Below are 23651 nucleotides of genomic sequence, written 5' to 3' on the forward strand. Positions count from 1 at the left end.
AGTATTGGAAGACACCTTAGAATTAAGGTCAGGTGTTACAGGTGGGTTTGGCCATTTTTGCCAAACATGACCCACAAGGACAAGAGTAAAGTAAAACACACAAACAAAACGATAACAAAAGCAAAACAGTACCCATTAGCCTACCCACAAAAAGAAGGTGACTGAAGTACATTTAAAAATAGAGAAGATATAACTGGTAACAGCATTCTGCAGTCTGACAGCTCCTGTTTTCTCTTACCCAACCTATGCGGTCTCCCTCACCTTTCTACCTACTCTATTCCTGTAGTTCTCAGCTTCTGGCACCTACCTGTCTGTCTGCTCACGTATCCAGAAAGCCACATACCTCTCAACTGAAATCCTCAATCAAGCCTGATTTAAATGTACCTGTGTGAGTGCATCTGAGAGCCGTGTGCAGGCATCTACGTGGCCAGGTAAGGTAACTCACCTTAACAGAATATCTTCTGTCTTTGTTTCCTAGGGCTGCCCTAACCAAGTACCACAGCCTGGGCAGCGTAAAGCAACAGAAATGTGAATCCTCTCATAGCCCTGGAGGCTAGAAGCCTGTCGTCATGGTGTGCATAGGGTTGGCACACCTCTGAGGGCGAATCTGTCCACGCCTCCCTCTTAGCTTCTGGTAATAGCCTGTGATCCTTGGCTTGCAGCTGTATCACTCCAATCTCTGCCTCCGTCATTACATGGCCTTCTTCCCTGTCTACCGTTGTGTGTCCTCTCCTCTTCTTATAAGGACGCTTGTCAAAGTGCATGAGGTCCCACCTACTGCAGTATGACCTCATCTTAACTCATGACATCTGCAACAACCCAATTTTCAAATAAGGTCACATTCTGGGATCATGGGGGTTAGGACCTCAGCAGATTTGGGGGGTACACGATTTATGGCATAACAGCCACTGTACACCAGATGCAGGGACCAGGCCACTTCATTTGGTTCTGACGCTCTCTCTGTGAAGTAGATCAGTGGCTCCCTACCCACTATGTGTGACAGCACGTATGTCTTCTGTAGAGTTTGCTTGTTTTTAACATATTCATGCCTGGTCCCACTCCCCAGAGATTCTGATGTGGTCGATCCAGGCTGGGAACCAACCATTTAAAAAAATAAAGTTGAAATAAAGCTTCAGAAGTCACTACAATGCTCATCCAGGAATAAGAATCACTGAGGTCTAAAGATGTTAAAATTAAAAAAAAAAATTTTAATAAAAATAAAAATAATTAAAAAAGAATCACTGAGATCAATCTTAATAACAATACAGTAAATCAGGAAATGGGGGCAAAAAGAGGCGAAATGATACGCCCAAAATTCAGTGAGTAACTAGATGGAACAACAGGTTTTCAAGTTCAGGTCTGTCTCACTCAGAGTCCCCTTCCTTCCCACCACCCATGTGGCCTTTCTGTGTCTACGTGTCTCTGGGCAGGTGTGACCACGGTTGTTTGTACCTCTACATAGTGACATAGGCAGTGTCTTTTAAGTGTAAAAATTGGTGTGCACAGGTATGTGCTCTATGGATTCTCAGGGGAGGCATGAGTTTCTTTGGGAACAAATACGTATTTCGCTAACATCTTTGTATATCCCATCAGCCACCAGAACGATTTCTACAGAGTGCACCCACTGTGATGTTGTCAGACGAGTGATGTTGGAGGAGGAGTGACTCCATCACTGAAGAGGTGCCTTTCACTCCTTCCTCTATTTCAGCAAAGCAAACGTCACGGGTGGAAGTTAAGAGAAGGGAGAAGGGAGAAATCAGTGTGGGTTGAGTAGACAGAGGCGGCTTTGTGGAAATGGGGCTTGAACACAGTATTGAAAGATGAGTTAGATTTACGTAAGTAGAGTGGGGAAAGGAAACCTTTACAGGCAGGGAGGGGAACATGGGCGAACTCAGAGGCAGGAATGAGCTTTGTACGAGGGAGAAGACAATCATGAGACAGGCATGAGCAGTGTACGCGCTATGAGCCATGACGTTGTCAATTACAATTAACTGTCACCTGTCACTCTCAACTCGGTCTGAAGTTTCTGGTACTGGGTACCCAGCCCGTAAACACTTGGAGAATAAATGAATGAAGAAATGTCCATCAAAATAAATATCACGGGGCTTCCCTGGTGGCGCAGTGGTTGAGAGTCCGCCTGCTGATGCAGGGGACACGGGTTCGTGCCTCGGTCCGGGAAGATCCCACGTGCCGTGGAGCGGCTGGGCCCGTGGGCCATGGCCACTGAGCCTGCGCGTCCGGAGCCTGTGCTCCGCAACGAGAGAGGCCACTACAGTGAGAGGCCTGCGTCCCGCAAAAAAAAATAAAACAAACAAACAAACAAACAAATAAATAAATATCACGAAACAGAAGTGTTCCTAGCTGGAATTTTATCTGTTTCCCCCCCATAATCATGATGGAAAACAGTGATCTTTCTACTCCAATTTCATTACTTTTGCATCCCTTTCTTCTCTCCAGACCAGAAAAAGAAACAGTTACTAATTTGGGGACTGCCACTGGTTTGGGAACAACTTTAATCCCATTAAATATCTATTCACAGACATTCTGCAGTGTTAAATGTTTCCACTGGAGAATATACAAGAGGAAGACCTGTAAAGGTCATCTGGTTCAGCCCTGAGACTTTGGAGCAAGCTCTCCTACAACAGTCTTCATGTTCTATGTCGTCACTGCCGTCCTTGCAACGCCTTCCAATATCAGCCCCCAAATGTCCATCCATGTCTGCCAGCAGGAGGTCCTGAATTTGCAGGCTGGCTTTGGTTTTAAATAGACTATTGCACTGTCCCCATACGTTGTGATGGTTTCACAGAAGCCATTTTCACCCTCAAATCTGTCCTGGTTTAGACAATATGGTCATGCTTTATAAGCACACAGACATTTATAACATGCGCCCTGAGTTTCAGTTGAGAAAACAGACACACACACACCCCCATCTGTCCTTATGTCCCTTCTTACCTAACGCATGCCCTTTGGTGTGCTCATGCCTGTCTCGTGATTGTCTTCTCCCTCGTAAAAAGCTTATTACTGCCTCTGAGTTTGCCCATGTTCCTCTCCCTGCCTGTAAAGGTTTCCTTTCCCCACTCTACTTACGTAAATCTAACCCATCTTTCAATACTGTGTTCAAGCCCCATTTCCACAAAGCCGCCTCTGTCTACTCAACCCACACTGATTTCTCCCTTCTCGCTTCTCTTAACTTCCACCCGTGACATTTGCTTTGCTAAAATAGAGGAAGGAGTGAAAGGCACCTCTTCAGTGATGGAGTCACTCCTCCTCCAAGCACTCTGCCTGCATCTTGTTTAGAAGCCAGCAGGTAGCACCCGGTTATGGTAATCTGGTCCCAAACCCAACAGGTTGGCTTTCTTCAAAGGTGATTCTTTAAAGAAATGAGAATATATCATCTATTTACATAAGCTTTTTTTTTTCTTACGAAACTGTGTTCAATACTAAGAAAGCTGCAAATAAAACATTTAAACTGGAGGCTGTCTTGGCGATCTCCTTGCCTAACCTCTTACCCAAAGCAGAGGTGCACCCCCCTTTGGCATCCTTGAAAGATGGCCACCCAACTTATTCATAAACACTTCCTTTGAGCCCATCTCTCCAGGCATCTTGTTCCCCTGTTGGGTGTCCGAGCTCTGATCGTTAAAGTTCTTCCTTAGAATACAGTATTTGTCAAAGTCAAGTTTGTGGACCATCTGTACCATGATTATTTGAGGCGATTGTTAAAAATCACAGGTTGCCAAATCTAACTCCAGACCTACTGAATCAGCATTTGGAGCAAGGATTTAAAACGTAATCTACATTGTTAACAGGTTTTCCAGGAGACATCTATTAGACCAAAGTGTAAGATCGACTGTTAGAGTCAGTGGATTCTCTATCTAGAACTTAGTTCTACCTTCCTAACAGGGGAGAGCAAGACACCTCCCTTTTCTTTCCAATGTTCATTGCAGCACTATTTACAATAGCCAAGACAGGGAAGCAACCTACATGTCCATCGACAGAGGAATGGATAAAGTAGATGTGGTGTATATATATATATACACATACACACACACACATATACATACAACGGAATATTACTCAGCCATAAAAAAGAATGAAATAATGCCATTTGCAGCAACATGGTTGGATCTAGAGATTATCATACTAAGTGAAGTAAGTCAGACAAAGACAAATATCATATGATATCACTTATATGTGGAATCTAGAAAGAAAATGATACAAATGAACTTATTTACAAAACAGAAACAGATTTACAGACTTTGAAAACAAACTTATGGGCACCAAAGGGGAAACATGGCAAGGTGGGATAAATTAGGATTTTCGGATTAACATACACACACTACTATATATAAAATAGATAATCAACAAGGACCTACTGTATAGCGCAGGGAACTCTACTCAATATTCTGTAATAACCTATATGGGAAAAGAATCCAAAAAAGAATAGATACATATATATGTATAAATGAATCACTTTGCTGTACACCTGAAACTAACACAACATTGTAGATCAACTATACTCCAATATAAAATAAAAAGTTAAATTAAAAAAAGATACTTTCCTTTTCTTCATGGCAGCTCTTCTAATGCTGGAAGATGTCATTTCTCCTTTCTCTCATTAATACTCTTTTGCAACCCAGGTTATTTCACTCTTCCTTCTACTACAAAGTTCCCCACCCTGAACCAAGTTTAGCACACTCTCCTGGGTCTTCCCATTGCCAGTGTCCTTCCCAAAACGTGATGCCAGAATGAAGTGGAGAGAGTGAGCTAGATTTCTAACGCTTTTACTACATATTGATAATTTTGTGAAGTATATCAACTTACACTCCCACCAGCTGACAATGAGAATACCAATTTTGGTCTAAACTAGCCAGCAGGTATTACCATTTTGTAAATCTTTAACAGGCACATGACGTTGACTCCTCATAGCTGTTTTAATTCGAGTGCTTTTGTTTATATTTTCCATACATATATTGGCCAGCGGTAGTTCTTTTGTGAATCGTCTGCTCTTGTCCTTTCTGGGTCCCCCCTGCCCCCTTTTAATTCATTATGCCCATGGCTGGGGCAAGTAAGTCCTTTCAATGCATTATCTCATCTAACCCTCAAAACAACATTCCTCCCACTTTACAGGTAAAGAAACTGAGCCTTCAGGAACTTATAATGAGGAAACACAGTTAGGTCTTCAGCTTCCTCACCGCTTTATGCCTTCATTTAATCCATGTTTTTTGGAGGAGAGACCTTCATCCTCCAGACACTTTGTAAAGTGAGTTAAGAAAGCCAAGTATTTGGGATGAAATTATGAGGAAGATTCAAAAGAACATTAGAAATTTTCGTAATTCTATTACCTCCTTACATCTCCCTCATATTTCCTTTTTTTGCTACTTTTCCTGGCATAGAGGTAACAGTGACTGAGTTAGAATCAATTAGTGGGCAGCAATGCTATTTACTGATACAAGGTTTAAGGCAGATGTAGGTACCTGTTCGTATTTTTGCCAAGAGAGGTACCATGTGGCTGACCCTAAAAGAGCGTCAGAAAAGGATCAAAGAGAGTAATCTGGAAATAAGGTAGAACTCCATAACAGATTACAGCCCATCAGTTGACAGCAGCAGCAGTGGATAATAGTTCAAAAGTACGTACACAAGAAGGATTGGCTTTCATTTTTTCCATTTTATATTATCAAGACCAGTGTTTACACAATTAACTAAGATCCAAATGTTAATTCATCATTTATAGCATTTTAGTCTAATCAGCTGAGCTTCTCTTGGTTTTGGTTAATTTAATCAAATTTCATGCAATTATACTTTAATCAAAAATACATATGCATACAGTTGAAATGATATTTAAATCAACTGAATTTACAACCAGATTAAAAGAAATGCAAACAACGAAGTACAGATCTGAATCGGAAGCAAAATTAATTTAATCCTCCTCCATTTTTCTACCTTGAAGGTGGCCAACACCCAAAGGTCAGGAGTTCTCAATGTCACACAGTCAGTGATAACACTGAGATTCAAATCCAAGTTTCCTGACTTTAAATTGAGAGCCTGTACAACTGAGTCTTTAACTGACATTTAACTATTGCCACCCTCACTCAAACAAACCCTGGTCTTCCAAACTCTAATAAAGTTTTCCAAACAAAACCTATAAACTAGGCGTCAAAACACCTAATGCAATTTAAAAAATCTTGGCTCCCCAGCTTTGAGATTCCAGGCAGCCTAATAAAAGTCCCTTGGGGCTATTCTTCTATAGACGTTGGCAGAAACTCAATTTCGTCATTATTTGTTATTCATAGAAACATATATATTTGCAATTCCTAGGTTCTACATTTTGCCCCAAATCTCTCTTTCACGTTATAAACAAACATAACAAAAAAGAAAAAAATTATTAGGTCAATTATGATGCTCATTTCCCCAAAATAAGAAAGAATACAACTTTTCTTTCTTCTTTACTATTGTTAGCTTCCCATTACTCTCTTTTTTATTTTATTTTTATTATTACTATTTTTTTTTTTTTTTTTTGCCGTACGCGGGCCTCTCACTGTTGTGGCCTCTCCCGTTGCGGAGCACAGGCTCCGGACGCGCAGGCTCAGCGGCCATGGCTCATGGGCCCAGCCGCTCCGTGGCATGTGGGGTCCTCCCGGACCGGGGCACGAACCCGTGTCCCCTTCATTGGCAGGCGGACTCTCAACCACTGCGCCACCAGGGAAGCCCCCATTACTGTCTTTCTGAACCCATAATTTTTAACGACACAAAAATTTTAAGTTCACTTTCTCAATACTAAAATTTAGTTCCTCCCAACTTACAGCCTGGCAACCATGCTCTTTTCATGGAACACAAAGAGGATTTAACATTTAAACACTGTTCCAAATAGGGACAAAGCAAATTTTAAAAAGCTATACACTCTGATGGAGTTGACAGTTGATCACTTATATAGTTTCTAGAATTTTCTCATCTGGAGCCTAGTCTGAATTATTTGTGAGCCCACACCCACCACCAGACCGGTGTTTGCACCCATCTCTACCTTCACCCACCAGTAATGTCGTCCACCACACACGCTCCCCTACGAAGGAGTGCCTTTTCCCACAGAGACCCTCCCTCCACCCACAGGTCTCTCCCCACAGGACACTGCTCCATGTGCAAGCATCCCCGTCATGCACACTCACCCTCTCCCCCACCCCCAAACACACTAACAGAAACCAACACTGTTCATCATCACAAAGTAGCACCTTAGCCCAAGGTTCGACCTGCAGAATCAAGAAAAAACCTAAAACCATTCAACTGACCCCTCAAAAGCCATGCTAACTTGATAAACTGTCAGCTGTCTCACAGGGACAGGCTCTTTCAAAGCTCTCCTTGGAAATTCAGGCGTGGTGATCCCCGCTGCCTTCAGACTCAACTACCTGCAAGGCTCCCCCCAGGAAGGCCAGAGCACAGGGGTCCCGGGTGCACACTCACTGCAAATCTGACTTGGCAGTTCTCCTCCCCCAGGTAGCACAGGTCTCCCGAGACGTTGGTCTCCAGCCACAGGTGCTCTCCATTCACGGCATTTTCCTGAAAGGAAAAGACCCACCTGACTTCAGTTTTCTTTTCAGGCATAAAGGGACGGGGTGGAGGGGGGCAGATCTCAAATTTAGATTTTGGATGCAAGAAAGTTAGTGAACCCAAATTGTCTAAACCCTTCTCATTTTACCCCTGAAAATACCTCTGAAATTGGTCCTACCAAAATTCTAGAAACGGAAAAAGGTGTTTGGAAAAACTCTGGGCAATAATTAATATGTTAAGTCCAAACATGCGTTTACCCATGGATGTGGTCATCTTTGAAATATGTAACAAATGAGGGGCAAAAAAAAAACCCTCAAGGTATTCAATCTAAGGCCTTATTCATCCAGGCCCACTGCAGAGTTCATGACAATTGAGACCAAAATTCTATTAAAAGTCGACTCTCAGCAAATAAGCTGAGGAGGAGAGTAGTATTAAAGTACTTTAAAAGCTGCTTGAAAATACATTTATATCAGTAATGGATAAATTATACTTCTAAACCAGGAGCTTCTTATAACTTAGTTTTAAGTCGCTGTGTAGTCAAAGCATAATAAATTACTAATTCAAACATTTTACCAGCTCAATAGGGTCTTCGTCCAATTCTAAATTCTTCAAATTGAATGATTTCCCTACTTCTAAAAATATTCACATACTTAGATAAATAGTTATCTAAGGCCTACTCTAGGCCTTGCAAGGTGCTGGAGCTGGGATACCCCCAAGTGGCAAACAGAGAATAGCTGTAGGTTTGGAACCCTAAAAGTCTTCAGATCATGATGGATGAGAACAAGATAAATAAATTAGTTAATTAAAAGGCATTTCTTTGCCAGGTATCCTCAAGAAATCAAGCTCCACAAACTAAAATATTCTACTACTGGGAACTTATCATCCAGATTTAACTTATAACCATTTATAGAATTAAATCTCTTTTCATTCTTTTATTCTCTAATTCATTCAATAAACATTCCACACACCTGGTGCCAGGCACTGGGTTAGTGCGCAGTAAAATCTAGCAGAGAACATGGAAACTAAACACATAATTATAGCAGCAAATACTATGGAAACTTACTACAGCAAAAATCCCACCAACTCTTTTAAAAAGTGAAGTATAAAATGTTGCAGTGGGGAAAAGGTCAAAAATCCTTGATAATACCAATCTAGGCAGGCCCAAAATTAAGTCCTGGTAGGCCAAGTAAGGTGGGCAGGAGCAGGCAAGCCCAGGGAGTCAGAGACTTGCGAGACATCAGTAACTCACTGGGCTGGCAGGCTTCATCCACGCTGGGCCAGGCCAATTGCCCCTGCACACTGGAGACCCTCTACGAGCGCTCAGAAGCTTGCTGATAAGGATTCAGGCACGGCAGGACTGCTAGGATGAGCTAACCTCACTCCTGAGTGGGGATCTGATTAGAAAGCCCGACATTAGTAAGAGAAGAAGGAAAGAAAAAGGTGGGGGCTTCCTGCCACAGTGGATCGAGCACACTTGTTCTCAAATTTAATTGCTCATTACAAGGACCTGATGGGTTTTGAAGAACACCTGGCTACCAGCCCATCCCCAGAAAGTGTGCTTTAACTAGTCTGAAGTTTTTAGCAAATATTTGCAGCTGTAAGAATGGAAATACCACTTACTGAAATTCAGGGAGAAGATTACAGTAAGAGCAGATTTAGGGAGTAAGTCGAGTTCAGGTTTTTGTTTTATTTTATTTTCCATTGAGTTATAATTAACATTCAATATATTAGTTTCAGGTGTACAACACAGTGATTCTATAGTTTTATACATTATGAAATGATCAGTGCAATGAGTTCAGTGTTGAGGATGTAAAATTCCGAGATGCTTATTAGACCTTCAAGTGGAGACGTTGAGAGGGCAGTTTTTTTATGAGTCTGAAGTTCAAAGAAGAGGTATGTGCTGTATGAATAATTTGGGAGGCAACCGTTAATTGATGGCATCTAAAGCCATGAGAACTGAATGCAAAAATCTAAGGACTAAATGTGGATGGAAAGCTCTGAGTACTGAGCTGTGGAACATTCCAATACTTAGAGTTTGGGAATATAGGAAAGATCCAGCAAAGGGGATTGGGACGGCGTGGCCACTGGGGTACAAGGAAAACAAAAAAGAGTATAACGTTTCCAGGAAGAAAGTGCACCTAGAAGGTCTGTGTCAAAAGCTGAAGAATTGGCCATTGGATTTCACCATGTGAACATGTGAAGTCACTGATGACCTTGACAAAAGTACCAACAGTTGGATGAGAAGGAAGAAAGCCTGATGGAATTGGGTTCAAGAAATAATATTACTGACTCTAGTTTCAAAATGTGTATGAAACCCAATTAATGCTCACCACATCTACTGTTACCACCCAGTCCTCCATTATCTCTGGCTTGGAATAGTCCCAATAGCCCCCTAACTGGTGTCTCTGCTCCACTCTTGTCTCCCCATGGTCTGTTCTCCACAGAGCAACCAAAATAATTACCTCAAAATGTAAATCTAATCAGGGACTTCCCTGGTGGTGCCGTGGTTAAGAATCCACCTGCCAGTGCAGGGGACACGGGTTCCATCTCTGATCCAGGAAGATCCCACATGCCGTGGAGCAACTAAGCCCGTGCACCACAACTACTGAGTCTGGGCTCTGGAGACCACGAGCCACAACTACTGAGCCCGTGTGCCACAGCTACTGAAGCCCACGCGCCTAGAGCCTGTGCTCTGCAACAAGAGAAGCCACCACAATGAGAAGCCGGCGCACTGCAACGAAGAGTAGCCCCCTCTCGCCGCAACTAGAGAAAGCCCAACGAAGACCCAATGCAGCCAAACAACAACAAAAAAAGTAAATCTAATCAAATCGCTAATCTGCTCATAATAGCTATCTATGTACTCAGAAGAGTGCAAAGTCCTCACTTACCTCGTCCCTGGGAGCCTCTCTGACTTCCTCTCCTGTCTCTCCGCAATCTTGTTTCCCTGTCCAACTACCTCATTTTCTCTCTCTCTCCCTCTCAGGTGCTGACCTGCCATTACACTGGTCTCGTATTTCCCAAGCAGACTAAGGAAGCTCTCATCTCAGGTCCATTGAATTTGCTGCTCCCTTGACTAAAAATTGCTTACACGAGACACCTGCATTGTGCATTTCTCATTTCATTTAGATCTCTGTTCAAATGTCCCCACATCAAAGACTGTTGACCACATATTCTGTTTACTGTATCCAAACTTCCTATTCTTCTTCATTCTGACTTATGTAGGTAATTTCTATTTACCTTTTGGTTACCAGATCAAGTGTTATTTTCTCAAAGAAGCCATCACTGACCCCAAAATCGAAGTCATTTTTTTAGTTACTCTCATAAAACCATGTTTCCTTCCCATGATTTATCCCAACTGGCACTTATTCATTCATTGGCATGATTATTTGATTCGTGTTTCCCTCTTATGCTAGATTCTAAGCTTCATATGGACATTAAATGTCCAGCACTTAACTTAGCACCTGGCAAATAGTAGGTGATAAATAAATTTGGGGAACTGAAAAGATGAGATTAAGAATCAGTGAATGAATCACATTCTTGTTATATGCAATTCCAAGGAGTAGAAAGGATAATTTTTTTTTATCTGTCCATAAGTTTGGAGTCACAAACTGTGAGAAGTAAACATGGATGCCTAAGAGACACGACGGTCTTTCAAAATCATGAAAGAAACAGAGGCCATGAAAGAAAAAAAACAGTCATGCAAGGAAAACATGAAACATACCTTTTCTTAGACTACATTTTCCCCATGCCTCATCCTTTTCTTGTACATCTGTCTTGTTGACGCATCAGAAGGAAGTAACCTTACCCAAAGAGAGGTCTGGCCTTTGCCCTCAACTATAGGAAGGTAATCTCTCTAAGTGCCTGGAATGTCTTGCCTGATAAGAGTATCTTTGTTTACCTGGGGACCTTGGGCCATGCCAAATATTCTAAAATAGCAGTGACTTATGGTGAGGCATATATCAGCTCATCCTCCAGAGGGGCAAGGGGCTAAAGTCAACCATGCAGGTGGTTAACCGTGTCTACATGACCAAGCTCCGACTAAAATTCTGGGTACCAAGTTTCAGATGAGCTTCACTGGTTGGCAATATGCCGTATGTATAGCTGTACCATGGTTGCTGGGAGAAGTTATCTCTGTCATAAATCCACCGGGAGAGGACAACTGGAAGCTCCTTGTGTAGAAATTTTCCGGACTTTGCACCATGCACCTCTTTCCTTGGCTGGTTTGAGCCTGTATCCTTTCACTATAATAGGCCATAAATGTCAGTATAGCGGCTTTCAGTAAATTCTATGAGTCCTTCTAACGAATTTTTTTTTTTTTGGTGGTACGAAGGCCTCTCACTGTTGTGGCCTCTCCCGTTGCGGAGCACAGGCTCCGGACGCACAGGCTCAGAGGCCATGGCTCACAGGCCCAGCCGCTGTGCAGTATGTGGGATCCTCCCGGACCGGGGCACAAACCTGTGTCCCCTGCATCGGCAGGCAGACTCTCAACCACTGTGCCACCAGGGAAGCTCCTCTAATGAATTATTGAACATGAGTGTGGTCTTGGGGATTCCGGAACCTGCAAGTGAGGATGATCTTGGGAACTCCTGAACTCGGCTGGGTGGCATTCACACATGAATAGAAAAATAAACTGTTGTGGTTTTCTTCTTACACTTCTGATAAATCCTTATCCAGTTCAAGAGTAATAAACATGAGCTTTGGAGTCAGATAGACTTGCTACCTACTAGCTCTATGACCTAGGGTCTCTCTAACTTCCCTAGACCTCAGTTTACTCACCACTAAAATTGTAATAATAATTGTACTTCCCTCACAAGATCACAATGATGTTTAAATGTGAAAATGAATAACGTTCAATGCCTTGCCCACAATGAGAAGTTAATAGGTGTTCAATATAGTTCTTTTTTTAAACATTTATTTATTTATTTTTGGCTGCATTGGGTCTTTGTTGCTGCATGCAGGCTTTCTCTAGTCGCGGCGAGCGGGGGCTACTCTTCGTTGCGGTGCGTGGGCTTCTCATTGCGATGGATTCTCTTGTTGCGGAGCACAGGCTCTAGGTGCGTGGGCTTCAGTAGTTGTGGCATGTGGGCTCAGTAGTTGCAGCGCACGGGCTTAGCTGCTCCGCGGCATGTGGGATCTTCCCAGACCAGGGCTCGAACCCGTGTCCCCTGCATTGGCAGGGGGATTCTTGACCACTGCGCCACCAGGGGATTCCCTCAATATATTTCTTATTATTATTGTTGTGGTTAGTCTCCAGTTTTCCTTCTTCCTTCCTAATCCATAGGTGTTGGTATCATCCAACATCTGTTTCTCTCCTGGGTCTTTGTAGTCAAGACTGCTAGCCATTCACCAAAATCATTTTTCTCTTCTTCCTGAACACACAGCTAGACCTTGTTACCCAGACTCGCTTGTGATTGGATGTGGCCATGTGACCCAGTTCTAACCAATGACACATGAACAGGAGTGACATGTACTGTTTTCAGACTTGGCCCATTAAAACCTCCCTCCCTTTTCCCATACTGGATACCTGGGAAGTTGGCCTTTGGGATGATTTTAGAAGGCTTCTAATGACGCTGTAAGAGCAACTGTCAGTCCAGGTCACTGAATAACTATGTGAACAGAGCTCACCTGCCACCCAACCTGAAATAGTCCTGGTCTGTTACACAAGTGAGAAATAAAGTTCCCTTGTATTGAGCCAGTACATGATTATTTTATTTATTGCAGCCTAGCCCACCCCAACTAATATAGGCCTCTTCTCTTTGCTCACAGCTTTGTCTGCATTTCCTTTCATTGTCTACATTTACTCCCAAGTTACCTACCATGCACTGAACAGCATGTCTAATCTCTGAGCCCTGGTTTCTTCTGCTCTGAATTCTACTTCTGACATTCTCTCTGATATTTCACACTGCTGTAAAATTAACTCCCTTAAAACATAGCTGTGATTATGCCTCTCTCTTGCTTAGGAGGCTAAAAAAAATCCCTATTATTTATAAAACAAAATCTAAACTTAATCCCATGTACTAGACCTTCCATTAATGGTACCAATCTGTCTTTCTTATTCACCTTCACACATTCTATTCTTTTGTCACTCTTCTCTAAATATAGTCATATTTTCCTTTTCTGTGCCATGTTTTTTTATTTATTCCATTCTCCACACCCAGGTACCTCTTTCTCTCTTCTTTACACATTCATCTTGAAATACCATCTCAAACAGTATATAACTCAGAGTATCCGTCTCTGCCAGACAGAAAAAATAGTTCTGTTTCAAAATGAAGATAACATTTCTTCTGTATTAGTGAATGTTGAAACAAGTCTCTGTAGGTATACATAGATTTATATAGCTCAACCTATCTATAGATAGATTTAGCTACCTAAGAGTAGAGACCCACCTATGTAGATACAGACAGGATTTCTTGCTCTCAAGTTCTACCTGAAGTCCTAGTAATAAATAGTTATAGGTAAAAAGATACAAGTTGTGGAGAGGGAGTGTTATAGACCGAATGACACTTACAGATAGAGCACACTGACACCAGAAGCAAATAATCTACACAAAATGAAGACATTTGCTTGTAAAAAATGTTTTGAAACAATAAGACAATCATACATATGTATCACATGTAAATATCCTTACAAATTCAGAAAGGGAAACAAAAATCTGGACTGTCTCCCTCTAAAAGTCTTCAAGGTAATAATAGGTAAAATCTGTCCCAGATGGTTTAGATATGTTGTCCAGTAAGCATATGGCAACTGAGCACTTGAAACGTGACCAATTGAGATGTGCTGTCAGTGTAAAATTCACAGCAGATTTTGAAGACTGACTTAGTCTGAACAAAGAATGTGAACCATCTCACTGATCATTTCTCTATTGATTATGTGTTGAAACAGCAATATTTTTATATATTTGGTTAAACAAAATATAATATTAAAATTAATTTTACCTATGTCTTTTCACTTTTTAATGTGGCCACTACAAGTTAGGCTTTGTTGATGGCTCATATATATTTCTGTTCAACAGTGTTAGTTTAGATAATCACTTACTAAGAGGCAAAAGATTAGACCTAGGTACTCCTCACTGACCTGTGAAGCTGTAAGAGTCTATGATTTCTCCCAGCAGCCAAAGTGATTTAATTTAAAATTATCACAATTTTAGAAAATAAAAGATTAGTGAGGGCCTGAAAACATGCTAGATATGTCCCACTATTAACATGGCTGACCAGGTCAGGACCTTTACTAATTTATGGTCGGTTATCTCCTCCTGCTCTGCTTAGCAATCTGATATCTTGATTAAATGGACAATGTTTTTTGAAATGAGGATGGAAGTGGAGAAAGATATCAGGGTATGAGTCATTACTGGTGATGACACCCAAAATTACTGGTGAAAACATGCTAGATATGTCCCACTATTAACATGGCTGACCAGGTCAGGACCTTTACTAATTTATGGTCGGTTATCTCCTCCTGCTCTGCTTAGCAATCTGATATCTTGATTAAATGGACAATGTTTTTTGAAATGAGGATGGAAGTGGAGAAAGATATCAGGGTATGAGTCATTACTGGTGATGACACCCAAAATTACTGGTGAAAACATGCTAGATATGTCCCACTATTAACATGGCTGACCAGGTCAGGACCTTTACTAATTTATGGTTGGTTATCTCCTCCTGCTCTGCTTAGCAATCTGATATCTTGATTAAATGGACAATGTTTTTTGAAATGAGGATGGAAGAGGAGAAAGATATCGGGGTGTGAGTCATTACTGGTGATGACACCCAAACCTGAAGTTAAAGAGCAAAGGCCAAGAGCTTGTAAGGAAGGCACAGGTCTGCTTGGAGCTGCCATCTGAAACAAGACTAAAATGAGAGCATGCGCGTGTGCATACAGATACACACACACACACACACACACACACACACACATACACACCTGCCTCCTCCTGCCTTTTCATTCAAGGTTTCCAAAGATAAAATGACCTAGTTTCATAACCCCATTTAAACCAATCCCACATGAAGACTCTGCTTCCCTAATCTTGTCTCTGAACCAAACAGTGAGGCAGTGAACCCACTGTGCTATGTTTTACCTGCCCAGAAGAAAGCACTCCTTTTCTTAGTATCGTCAACCAGAGGAAAGGAAAGGTGGTCTGGATTTAGGATGTGGGTTTGTTTGTGTTGAGGCTCTGTTTTCCACAGCCCTCAGTCTTGGAGGAAATTTTGCAACGAGGAAGGCAAAAATGAATTGAAATCAAGGATGCTATGTTGAAAACCAACATGCTTTTAAAGAAAGATCTTGGTGGCTTTTCTACCATTGCTTTGAGAGTTGTTTAGGCAGTGTAATGGGCAAAAGCAAATTACAGAACAGAGGACACAGAGTGAAGACCCACATCCTATGTTCTCTGCTCTAACACTAAAAACAGGGAAGAAATCTCCACGTCCAAATTAAGTCTCTGTTGCATGGGAGGCATGTGACATTTAAGAAAAGACACACATTATCTGTGCAACAGACTCACTTCGAAGTGGGCTAACTCGCTCTAAACTGGAAGCTTGGATTCCAGCCCAGGAGATGAGACTATTTTTCCTTTTTGAGCACTACTCCCTTCCTTTCTAGCAATTTAGCTTGTTTTCCCCAAAACTGGCTTGGCTGACGTTCATGGCATGGTGTCAAAGGGAGCAGCCCCTGTAGGTTGTCACCATGAAAGGGAAGAGAGGATACCATTGGGAGGAATGGGAGGATCAAAAACGGTGCGTGCTTTAAGTCTTAACACAATGCACTAGATTAGGAAGGAAATTTAAAAAGAGTTACTTGGGACTCAATAGCATACATCCATTTATGTTTCAAACAGGTTTTTGACTTGTGTCTACCAAAGCCTTTCAGGAACCGGAGATAATCTGAGTGCCCATCAACTGCCAGCGAAATGTCCCTTTCTTGCTGATTGAGCAAAAAAGCTGTAATCAATTCATAGCTGACATCTACTAGACAGCTACTAGGCCTACGATACTGTGCTGTCCACTGTGAAGAAGATAAAAGAAGCAGAAGACATTGATCCTCCCTTCAAAGTGCCTGAAATCTTACTAGGACCTAGAATAAGAAAGTCAACCAAAAAACATGAATTTGGCTCTAAGACATGCACTATGGGTAGAGGTTTTATGAGGGATCAAAACAGAAAGTGAATAAAATAAACAGAACCAGTTCAACCAAAAAAAATGAGCATAGCCTGGCTGAGAGCAGGAGCGAAGTCTCTGTAGCAAAGAGCCATTTTCACCTTGGGTGAAACTGACTGTCCATTGTAATCAGTAGAAAACCCAGGCTCTGTACTGAGGCCTGATCTGGCTACTCCCCATCATTAAGCCTTCCATCCCTGCATGAAGGGGAGGGCCTGTGAGCAAAGGTCAGCAAAGAGTCATCAAGGAAATGACACTGTGGGGGGCAGAGAATCCCATAAGTCAAAATAAACTATATGAGTAAATCACAGCAAAAGAGAAGTTTCTGGACTTCAAGGAACAGACTAAAAAGAAGACAGAGATAGTATATATCACTAAGTAGGGAAATGAAAATGGAATACTTCAAGGAAATTATTAAGTTCACACACCCAGAGCATAAACTGACTCCTGCAATAGTCCTCCCACAGCCAAAATGCACAGGTGCCTACAGTGCAGGCCCACCTGGGTCTCAGGCCCCCCACAAGCAGGCGACTCCTCAAAGCCCTTTGCTGGAGGATGTTTAAGAAACAATTGTGCCCCTTCTGCAGACTTTGATACATACTAGAGTCAAAACAGGGCCCTCTAGGTATCCTACAATAAGTAGAAACTTGGGACTAAGATCCAAATTCCAGGTTCACCCTGATTTATCTTCAACTTCAGAGGCACCATAAACAGCTTTTGCATCTGTTTTCTCACTGGTGAAATGAGGAGAGGGGAGGTGACATGAGTCAGGGGGTCATAGTACTATAGGCCTTTGAGACGACCCTCAACCCCTGAGCCAAGAGGTGATGGAGCAAAGAGAATCTCAACCTGAGAGTCAAGGGGGAAGAACACAGAACAAGGCAACTCTCTGCAGCTCTTCTCCACCCCTGTTATGCCAGAAGCATCTCTTAGCACTCCTGGGGCCCCTTACCTCATCAAAGGCAAGAAATTAAAGTTCCTCCTTTTTTACCTTAATTTTTGAATTTCTGTCACCCTTATCATATGGGAGACTCTTAAGAGGCTCCAAGCCAAATCAGTGCTCAATAAATAGTAACAGTAAATAAGTAAAGATTGATCATTTTAGGGGCTTCCCTGGTGGCACAGTGGTTAAGAATCCGCCTGCCAATGCAGGGGACACGGGCTTGAGCCCTGGTCCTGGAAGATCCCACATGCCGTGGAGCAACTAAGCCTGTGCGCCACAACTACTGAGCCTGCACTCTAGAGCCCGCGAGCCACAACTACTGAGCCCGTGTGCCACAATTACTGAAGTCTGTGCGCCTAGAGCCCATGCTCTGCAACAAGCCACCGCAGTGAGAAGCCCGCGCACTGCAATGAAGAGTAGCCCCTGCTCGCCGCAGCTAGAGAAATCCCGTGTGCAGCAATGAAGACTCAACACGGCCAAAAATAAAAATAATTTTTTTTTAAAAGATTGATCATTTTAATCCATTTAGTCCAGAAAAGTGGGCTGATAGAAGAAGAGCAGTGGTCACGCTGCTTTTTTGTAGAGAAGCAGACAAGGGAGTAGAATAAAGAGAATGGTAGTAGGTCAAGCCAGAGGACTAGTCTTATACTTTAAACCGAACAAAGAAAAGCCTGGTTTAGCTTCTTGAACAAGCAGGCAAACTAAAGTAACATAAATGAACTTGGTGTAAAGCACTTAGGTTAGGAAAAGCCAAAAATTTAGAAGCAAGGGCAAGTCTCAGCAAAAAAAAAAAAAAAGTCATTGAAATGTTTTTAACAATCTGCTTCTTCCCCTCTTCTGAGAAAAATCGTTTACTTTTACATGATTGTCTTAAGGAGGTATTGGGCTGGCTTCTATTTGCTAACAGCAATATTAGCCCACAATTACAGGGATTTTTTTCAGAGTCACATCTTACAACTCCTTCCACATCAGATCTCTAAATAAGCCCTGAGATGGAGTGTCTTCAGAGAAGGCTTTCCATTTTACCTCCACTGTTAAACATCCCTGAAGTGTTTCCTGCCACCATGATAATTCATCAGGCCACCAAGACAGGGTAGCCATAATCAAAGGAGCTGAAGGGTTAAAGATCAGCTACGCACCCGGCCATACTTCCTATCTGCTCTTCCTGAACTGTGTACTGCAGTTCACCCACCACCAGCCAAAAATACCACTGTGATGAAATATTAGAGTCTATACCTCTCTACAGGAATCAGAAAAATAATACCTTCTAGTCAAGCTTTGGCTCAGGAAGGAAAATTCTTTTGAAGAGCATTTTCTGGTAACTCTTTCCAACATCAAATGGGGATGGAGGCGTCCTTCCTCACAACCCCAGTGATGCTCTCTGTACCCCTCTACTCTAGCTGTTGCTGCCCTGTATTTTAGCCGTCAATGTCTCTTCTGCCCATGGCATCCTAAGCTTCTTGAAGGCAGAAACCATATCTTTCTCACCTCAGAATCCTAAGGAACTAACACAGGTTCTAGAACAAAGCAGGTACTCAACAAATGGTGATCCATCAACCAATTTGTCAATTACTTTATTTCTGAATAGAAAACCTGCCGGCTGTACCGTTTACAAAGAACTTTCACACTCATTGCCCCATTTGATCTTAACAACAGCCCTGAAGTCCCCCTTAGGGAGGGGTCACCATTGTCCCCCTCTACCGTTGAGGACCCTGAGGCTGAAAGAAATCAAGTGACTTGACTAATGTCACAAAAGGGGCAGAGAAATGATTTAATGGATGTTTCTATCTAAATGATATAAACTCTCTCTCATTAGAATCTTGCATCTCAGATAGGATCCTACTACTTTGGATCAGAGGATTTGGAGCACCATGGATATTAAACTAACTTTTTGGGGTCCCTGTAACACACTCTCATCATTGGCCCATGCATATCCCTTTTTTATTTAATTTACCTGTTTGCTTATATATTTAATTCTTTTTAAATTATGTAAGCACTGCTGTAAATATATTCTATACCCTCTTATGGTTTAAGAGTTTATTAAATAACTGTCCTGGAATAAAGGGAAATTCGAGGAGAGGAACAGTCTTCCTGAACACCAGCTCAACGTACACAGGCGCTACTGGAGCACTCTCGGACTCCATCAAGGAAGAAGTTGCATTTCAGTTAAATCCAGTCTTTTGCCAGGTACTTCATACATTGCATACGTTGGTATGTGTCCAGAGTATAAAATAAGGATGTTACTAAGTGTGTTCTTGGGAAAGAGGGAGAAATATTATAGTATTAAAGGACATTAAATCATAGCCTATGTGCTAAAAATAAAATTGAGTTTAAAAATTCCTCTCCTTCCCCCCACCCTGCCATAGTCTTTCTTATGGGAGGAAAAGAACACGGATTATCCCCTCTGTTCAACTCAACCAGAAATGCTAAACAAGATTCATCGTTAAGACCAGACTGGCAGAATCTCAGAGCAGCCCTCCTCTAGCTTCATACTGTTTCTTACATTCCTTCAGAAAGGGGACAAGGCCTTTCAGTCCACAGTTAAAAGTGTCTTCAGCCAAGAACTTGACTCACCGAAGTCTCTCAATAAAAAAAATTCAGATGGCAATCTTCAAGGTAACAGTTTTTGTAGATGTCTTTTGGGTAAAACATTAAAATCAGCTAATATACAGCAGATGCAAACTATTATATATAGAATGGATAAATAAGTTCCTACTGTATAGTGCAGGGAACTATATTCAATATTCTGTGATAAGCCATATGGAAAAGAATATGAAAAAGAATGTATATATATGTATAACTGAATCACTTTGCTGTACAGTAGAAATTAACATGACAATGTAAATCAAGTATACTTCAATAAAATATTTTTTTTAAAAAACCAGCTAATATACCCACCCCGCTGATATGAGACCCATCTATCTTTGGGTTAGGGGAGGAAGTATAGCAAACAGGAGGACATGGAGTGCCTGGAATGTAAAGTGAGGTCATCCTCTCGCAGGAAAAGAATAAAAAAAAGAAAAAGAAAAAAAAGGACCAAAAAAGAAAAAGCAGCTTGAGCTAAGGAAATCAAACTTGGACTTTGTGATGTCCCTAAGAGTAAACTCTATTCATCATCAACTTGGCAGGGACCAATAAAGCATGTGCACAGAGGTACTTTTTATCTCACAGCTGCAAACCCAGGCAATAGTGTTTCAAAGGATTCATGAAGTTTTTATTTTAGTTTTCAATACGACTGACTTCATATAAAGGAGCTATGTTCTTAGGAATCTGGAAATGGAGCCAGGGCTTAGATACCCAAAGATGGATCAGTGAACAATATTGAAAATTATTAAGTCTTGTTGTAGCTACAGGAATCATGAGGATGAGAGAGACGCACATGCAATGGAATGATGTTGAAATGAAACAGCCGACACCTACACTCCAGTCCAGAGTCGCTCTGGGCTCCTTCGCTGGCCCGTTTGCCACAGGAAGGCTGAGGGGATGTGCAGGAGCCAGGTGCTGCAGGCCCGCCCGGGAGATTGCTTTCCTGCAGCAAGAAGAAACACAAAGGAAAACCAACATCAGAAGGTAATACAGAGCTAAACAGTTCCCGTGGGGTAGAAACAATGCCTGACTTAGTCTTCCACATGTGAAGACCTTTGCAAATGTACTGGAATATATCTCTCTAAAGTGCATGGTGAAGACAGAGGGTGGCAGGTCTCAAAAGACAGGGAGATTGAGGGGACCACCTTAGGGTGATATCGCTTCAGGACCAGAAGTTAAAATGTAAGCCCCTATTCAGGGCAGAGGGCGGAATGCAGGTCTCTGTGTTTACAGAAAAGGACCTAAGGCTGGGGTGGTCCCAATTCTTAGACAATTTTAAAGCTGCCAGAGACTAAGCAAGAAAAGCAGGCTCATGAGGTTTTCGATTGAAATTCCTCCATTTCCCATCAAAGAGCTCTCCAAGCTGGCTCCCACCCCAAATTCAGTCTTATGCATCTCAAGAACATCCTCCCTTACCCTTGCAGAGGAATTCTACACATGGCCTGAGGTTCTAAATGGGAAAAGACCGATTTGCATCCTAGAAATCGCACACGCTGAAAGACCAATATCTTACCAAGGTCCGTGGTAGGAAAAATCCAAAACACATGGGTTGGATTTTAGGTTTGTTGAGTGTAACGTAACAGAATTTGGGTCAGAAAGGAGCGAATGAATCAGGAGAGGTTGAGAAAGTCGGGCCTGACACTGGTCTGCAAAGATAAGAAATCAGAGGAGCTGCTTTAGCAAAGCAAACATGACTGTTGCTGAGCAAAGGGAAAGGAGGAGATAAGAGCCTAGTAGAGAAAATGAGGACAGCAAGATAAAGGAAGAAAGCAGGGATCACCCACAGAGAGCTTGTGGTACCATCATGAATAATAGAAGTCCAATTTCTGAAGAGCTCCATCAAAAATGTCAGACAATGGTCTCAAGTTTAAACGGGAGTGCTGATTTGTGGATTAACTAAGTGGCTCCCTGAGCGGGAGAGGAGTGTTCCTCTCTGGGAGGGTCCACGTGTGCTCTGAGAATGACATGAGCTAGAATCAGGCGGGCCTTTGTGATGCTGCAGCTCTGAGTCCTGAGTGGGTCTGAGCGGGGTGTGGGGGGCAGGAATCTGCGCTTACACATGCTTCCCAGGTGCTTCCTTCTGTCGCTAAAGTCTTCACACTGCTCCACGGGAGTGCAAAAAGATTTTAATCTAAAACGGAACCAGAGGATTTGAAATGGAGAGTCTCACACATGTGCCCTCAGGCAAATGAAACATAAGAACTAAGAGATGGATTTCCAGTAAATGCCTGATTTACAGGAGACAGAAACTTATCCCTCAAACAATGAACATTCGCCAAGAATCTCTCCCCATCCTCAAACCGATGAACTTGCTGCTTGGATTCTGGCTGGACTCTCCCCTCTTTGCTCTCTTTGACCATAAGACCAGTTCGTCCGAAACTATCAACAGATTCGCCCATAGCTTACTATAGTTTGCGTGTCCCACAGTGCGCTTCCTCTGCTATTCCCATATAAACTCAATTTCTGGTCATTTGAGCTTGCTTCAGTTTACTTCTTTATTTAGGCTGACAGAGCAAGAGAGGGGGCACTACCTACCCCAGGCCTATCAAGGGGGAGTCTCAAGGAAAGCACCAGCCACTTCATTACCTACTTTACTTGCCTTAGCTCTCTGCAGCCTGTCTCACAGGATGTAAACACTGTAGTAAGAACCCGCCATTTCTGACACTACACCTGCAGAGGCACCAAGTCCCCAGGGAGGCCCAGATGCTCATACAGAGGAACAAGGCTACAGACAGACAGTGAGATGGGGAGAGGAAGGCAGTGATGGCCAAATATATGGTGAATCCCATCATAACCCAGCAGAATCCAAGCTTTATTGGACTCTAGAAGACAGATGATCTCCCTGTACTGTTCACTGATCTCTGCAAATTCCACCCATTCGTGCAATTTGTAAAGGTGAGCAAGATGAACAGCAGGACCAAACCCAAGGAAAGGCTGGGGAGAATCCAGAAGAGAACCCAGGATTGTATAGCCAGTAATCAAGGATCAAGTATGTCTGAGAGTTCAGCAAGTGTCCAGCCTTCTTCTTCTTCCCCTTCCCCTTCCCCTTCCCCTCTTCTTTCTTCTTCTCCTTCTCCTCTTCTTTCTTCTTCTCCTTCTCCTTCTTCCGCCCCTCAGTCCAATGTATATTCCATTTTGCTGAGCCATAAGGAAAGAACACTGGAAGCTTCTTCTTCTCCTCCTTCTCCTCCTTCTTTTTTCCTCTCTTTCTCTACACAGGAAGTCCCAGAAACACTGGATAGGTCTTCAGTAGTTGGAAGTGATCATATCAAGCTTGCCAGTAGCCTATATTCAGAAGCTCCCAGTACTGGGCAGCAAGGCCATGTACTTGCTTTATATAATCCCACAAAGAGCCATCACAGGCTATGCAGGCCTTTAATGAAGACGGTCTGATGACACAATATTTTTCTCCCTCACTTTCATCAAGGCAA

At 42.4% G+C, this 23651-nt stretch overlaps 1 protein-coding gene across 2 annotated transcripts in view; it reads right to left on the minus strand.

Annotated features, from left to right (window-relative positions):
• DGKI (diacylglycerol kinase iota) overlaps positions 1-23651 on the minus strand; it is a gene marked incomplete at its 5' end in the record, with an annotated part of 459522 nt that overhangs the window by 271422 nt on the left and 164449 nt on the right. For both annotated transcript variants that reach the window (XM_081244467.1, XM_081244466.1), the window contains 2 exons: positions 7453-7548; positions 21055-21163. In XM_081244467.1, the coding sequence (XP_081100593.1) occupies positions 7453-7548; positions 21055-21163 (205 nt within the window). The remainder of the gene's footprint in view (positions 1-7452; positions 7549-21054; positions 21164-23651) is intronic.

This window comes from Mesoplodon bidens (assembly GCF_964165515.1).
Source record: "Mesoplodon bidens genome assembly, chromosome: 9".
NCBI classification, from domain to species: domain Eukaryota; kingdom Metazoa; phylum Chordata; class Mammalia; order Artiodactyla; family Ziphiidae; genus Mesoplodon; species Mesoplodon bidens.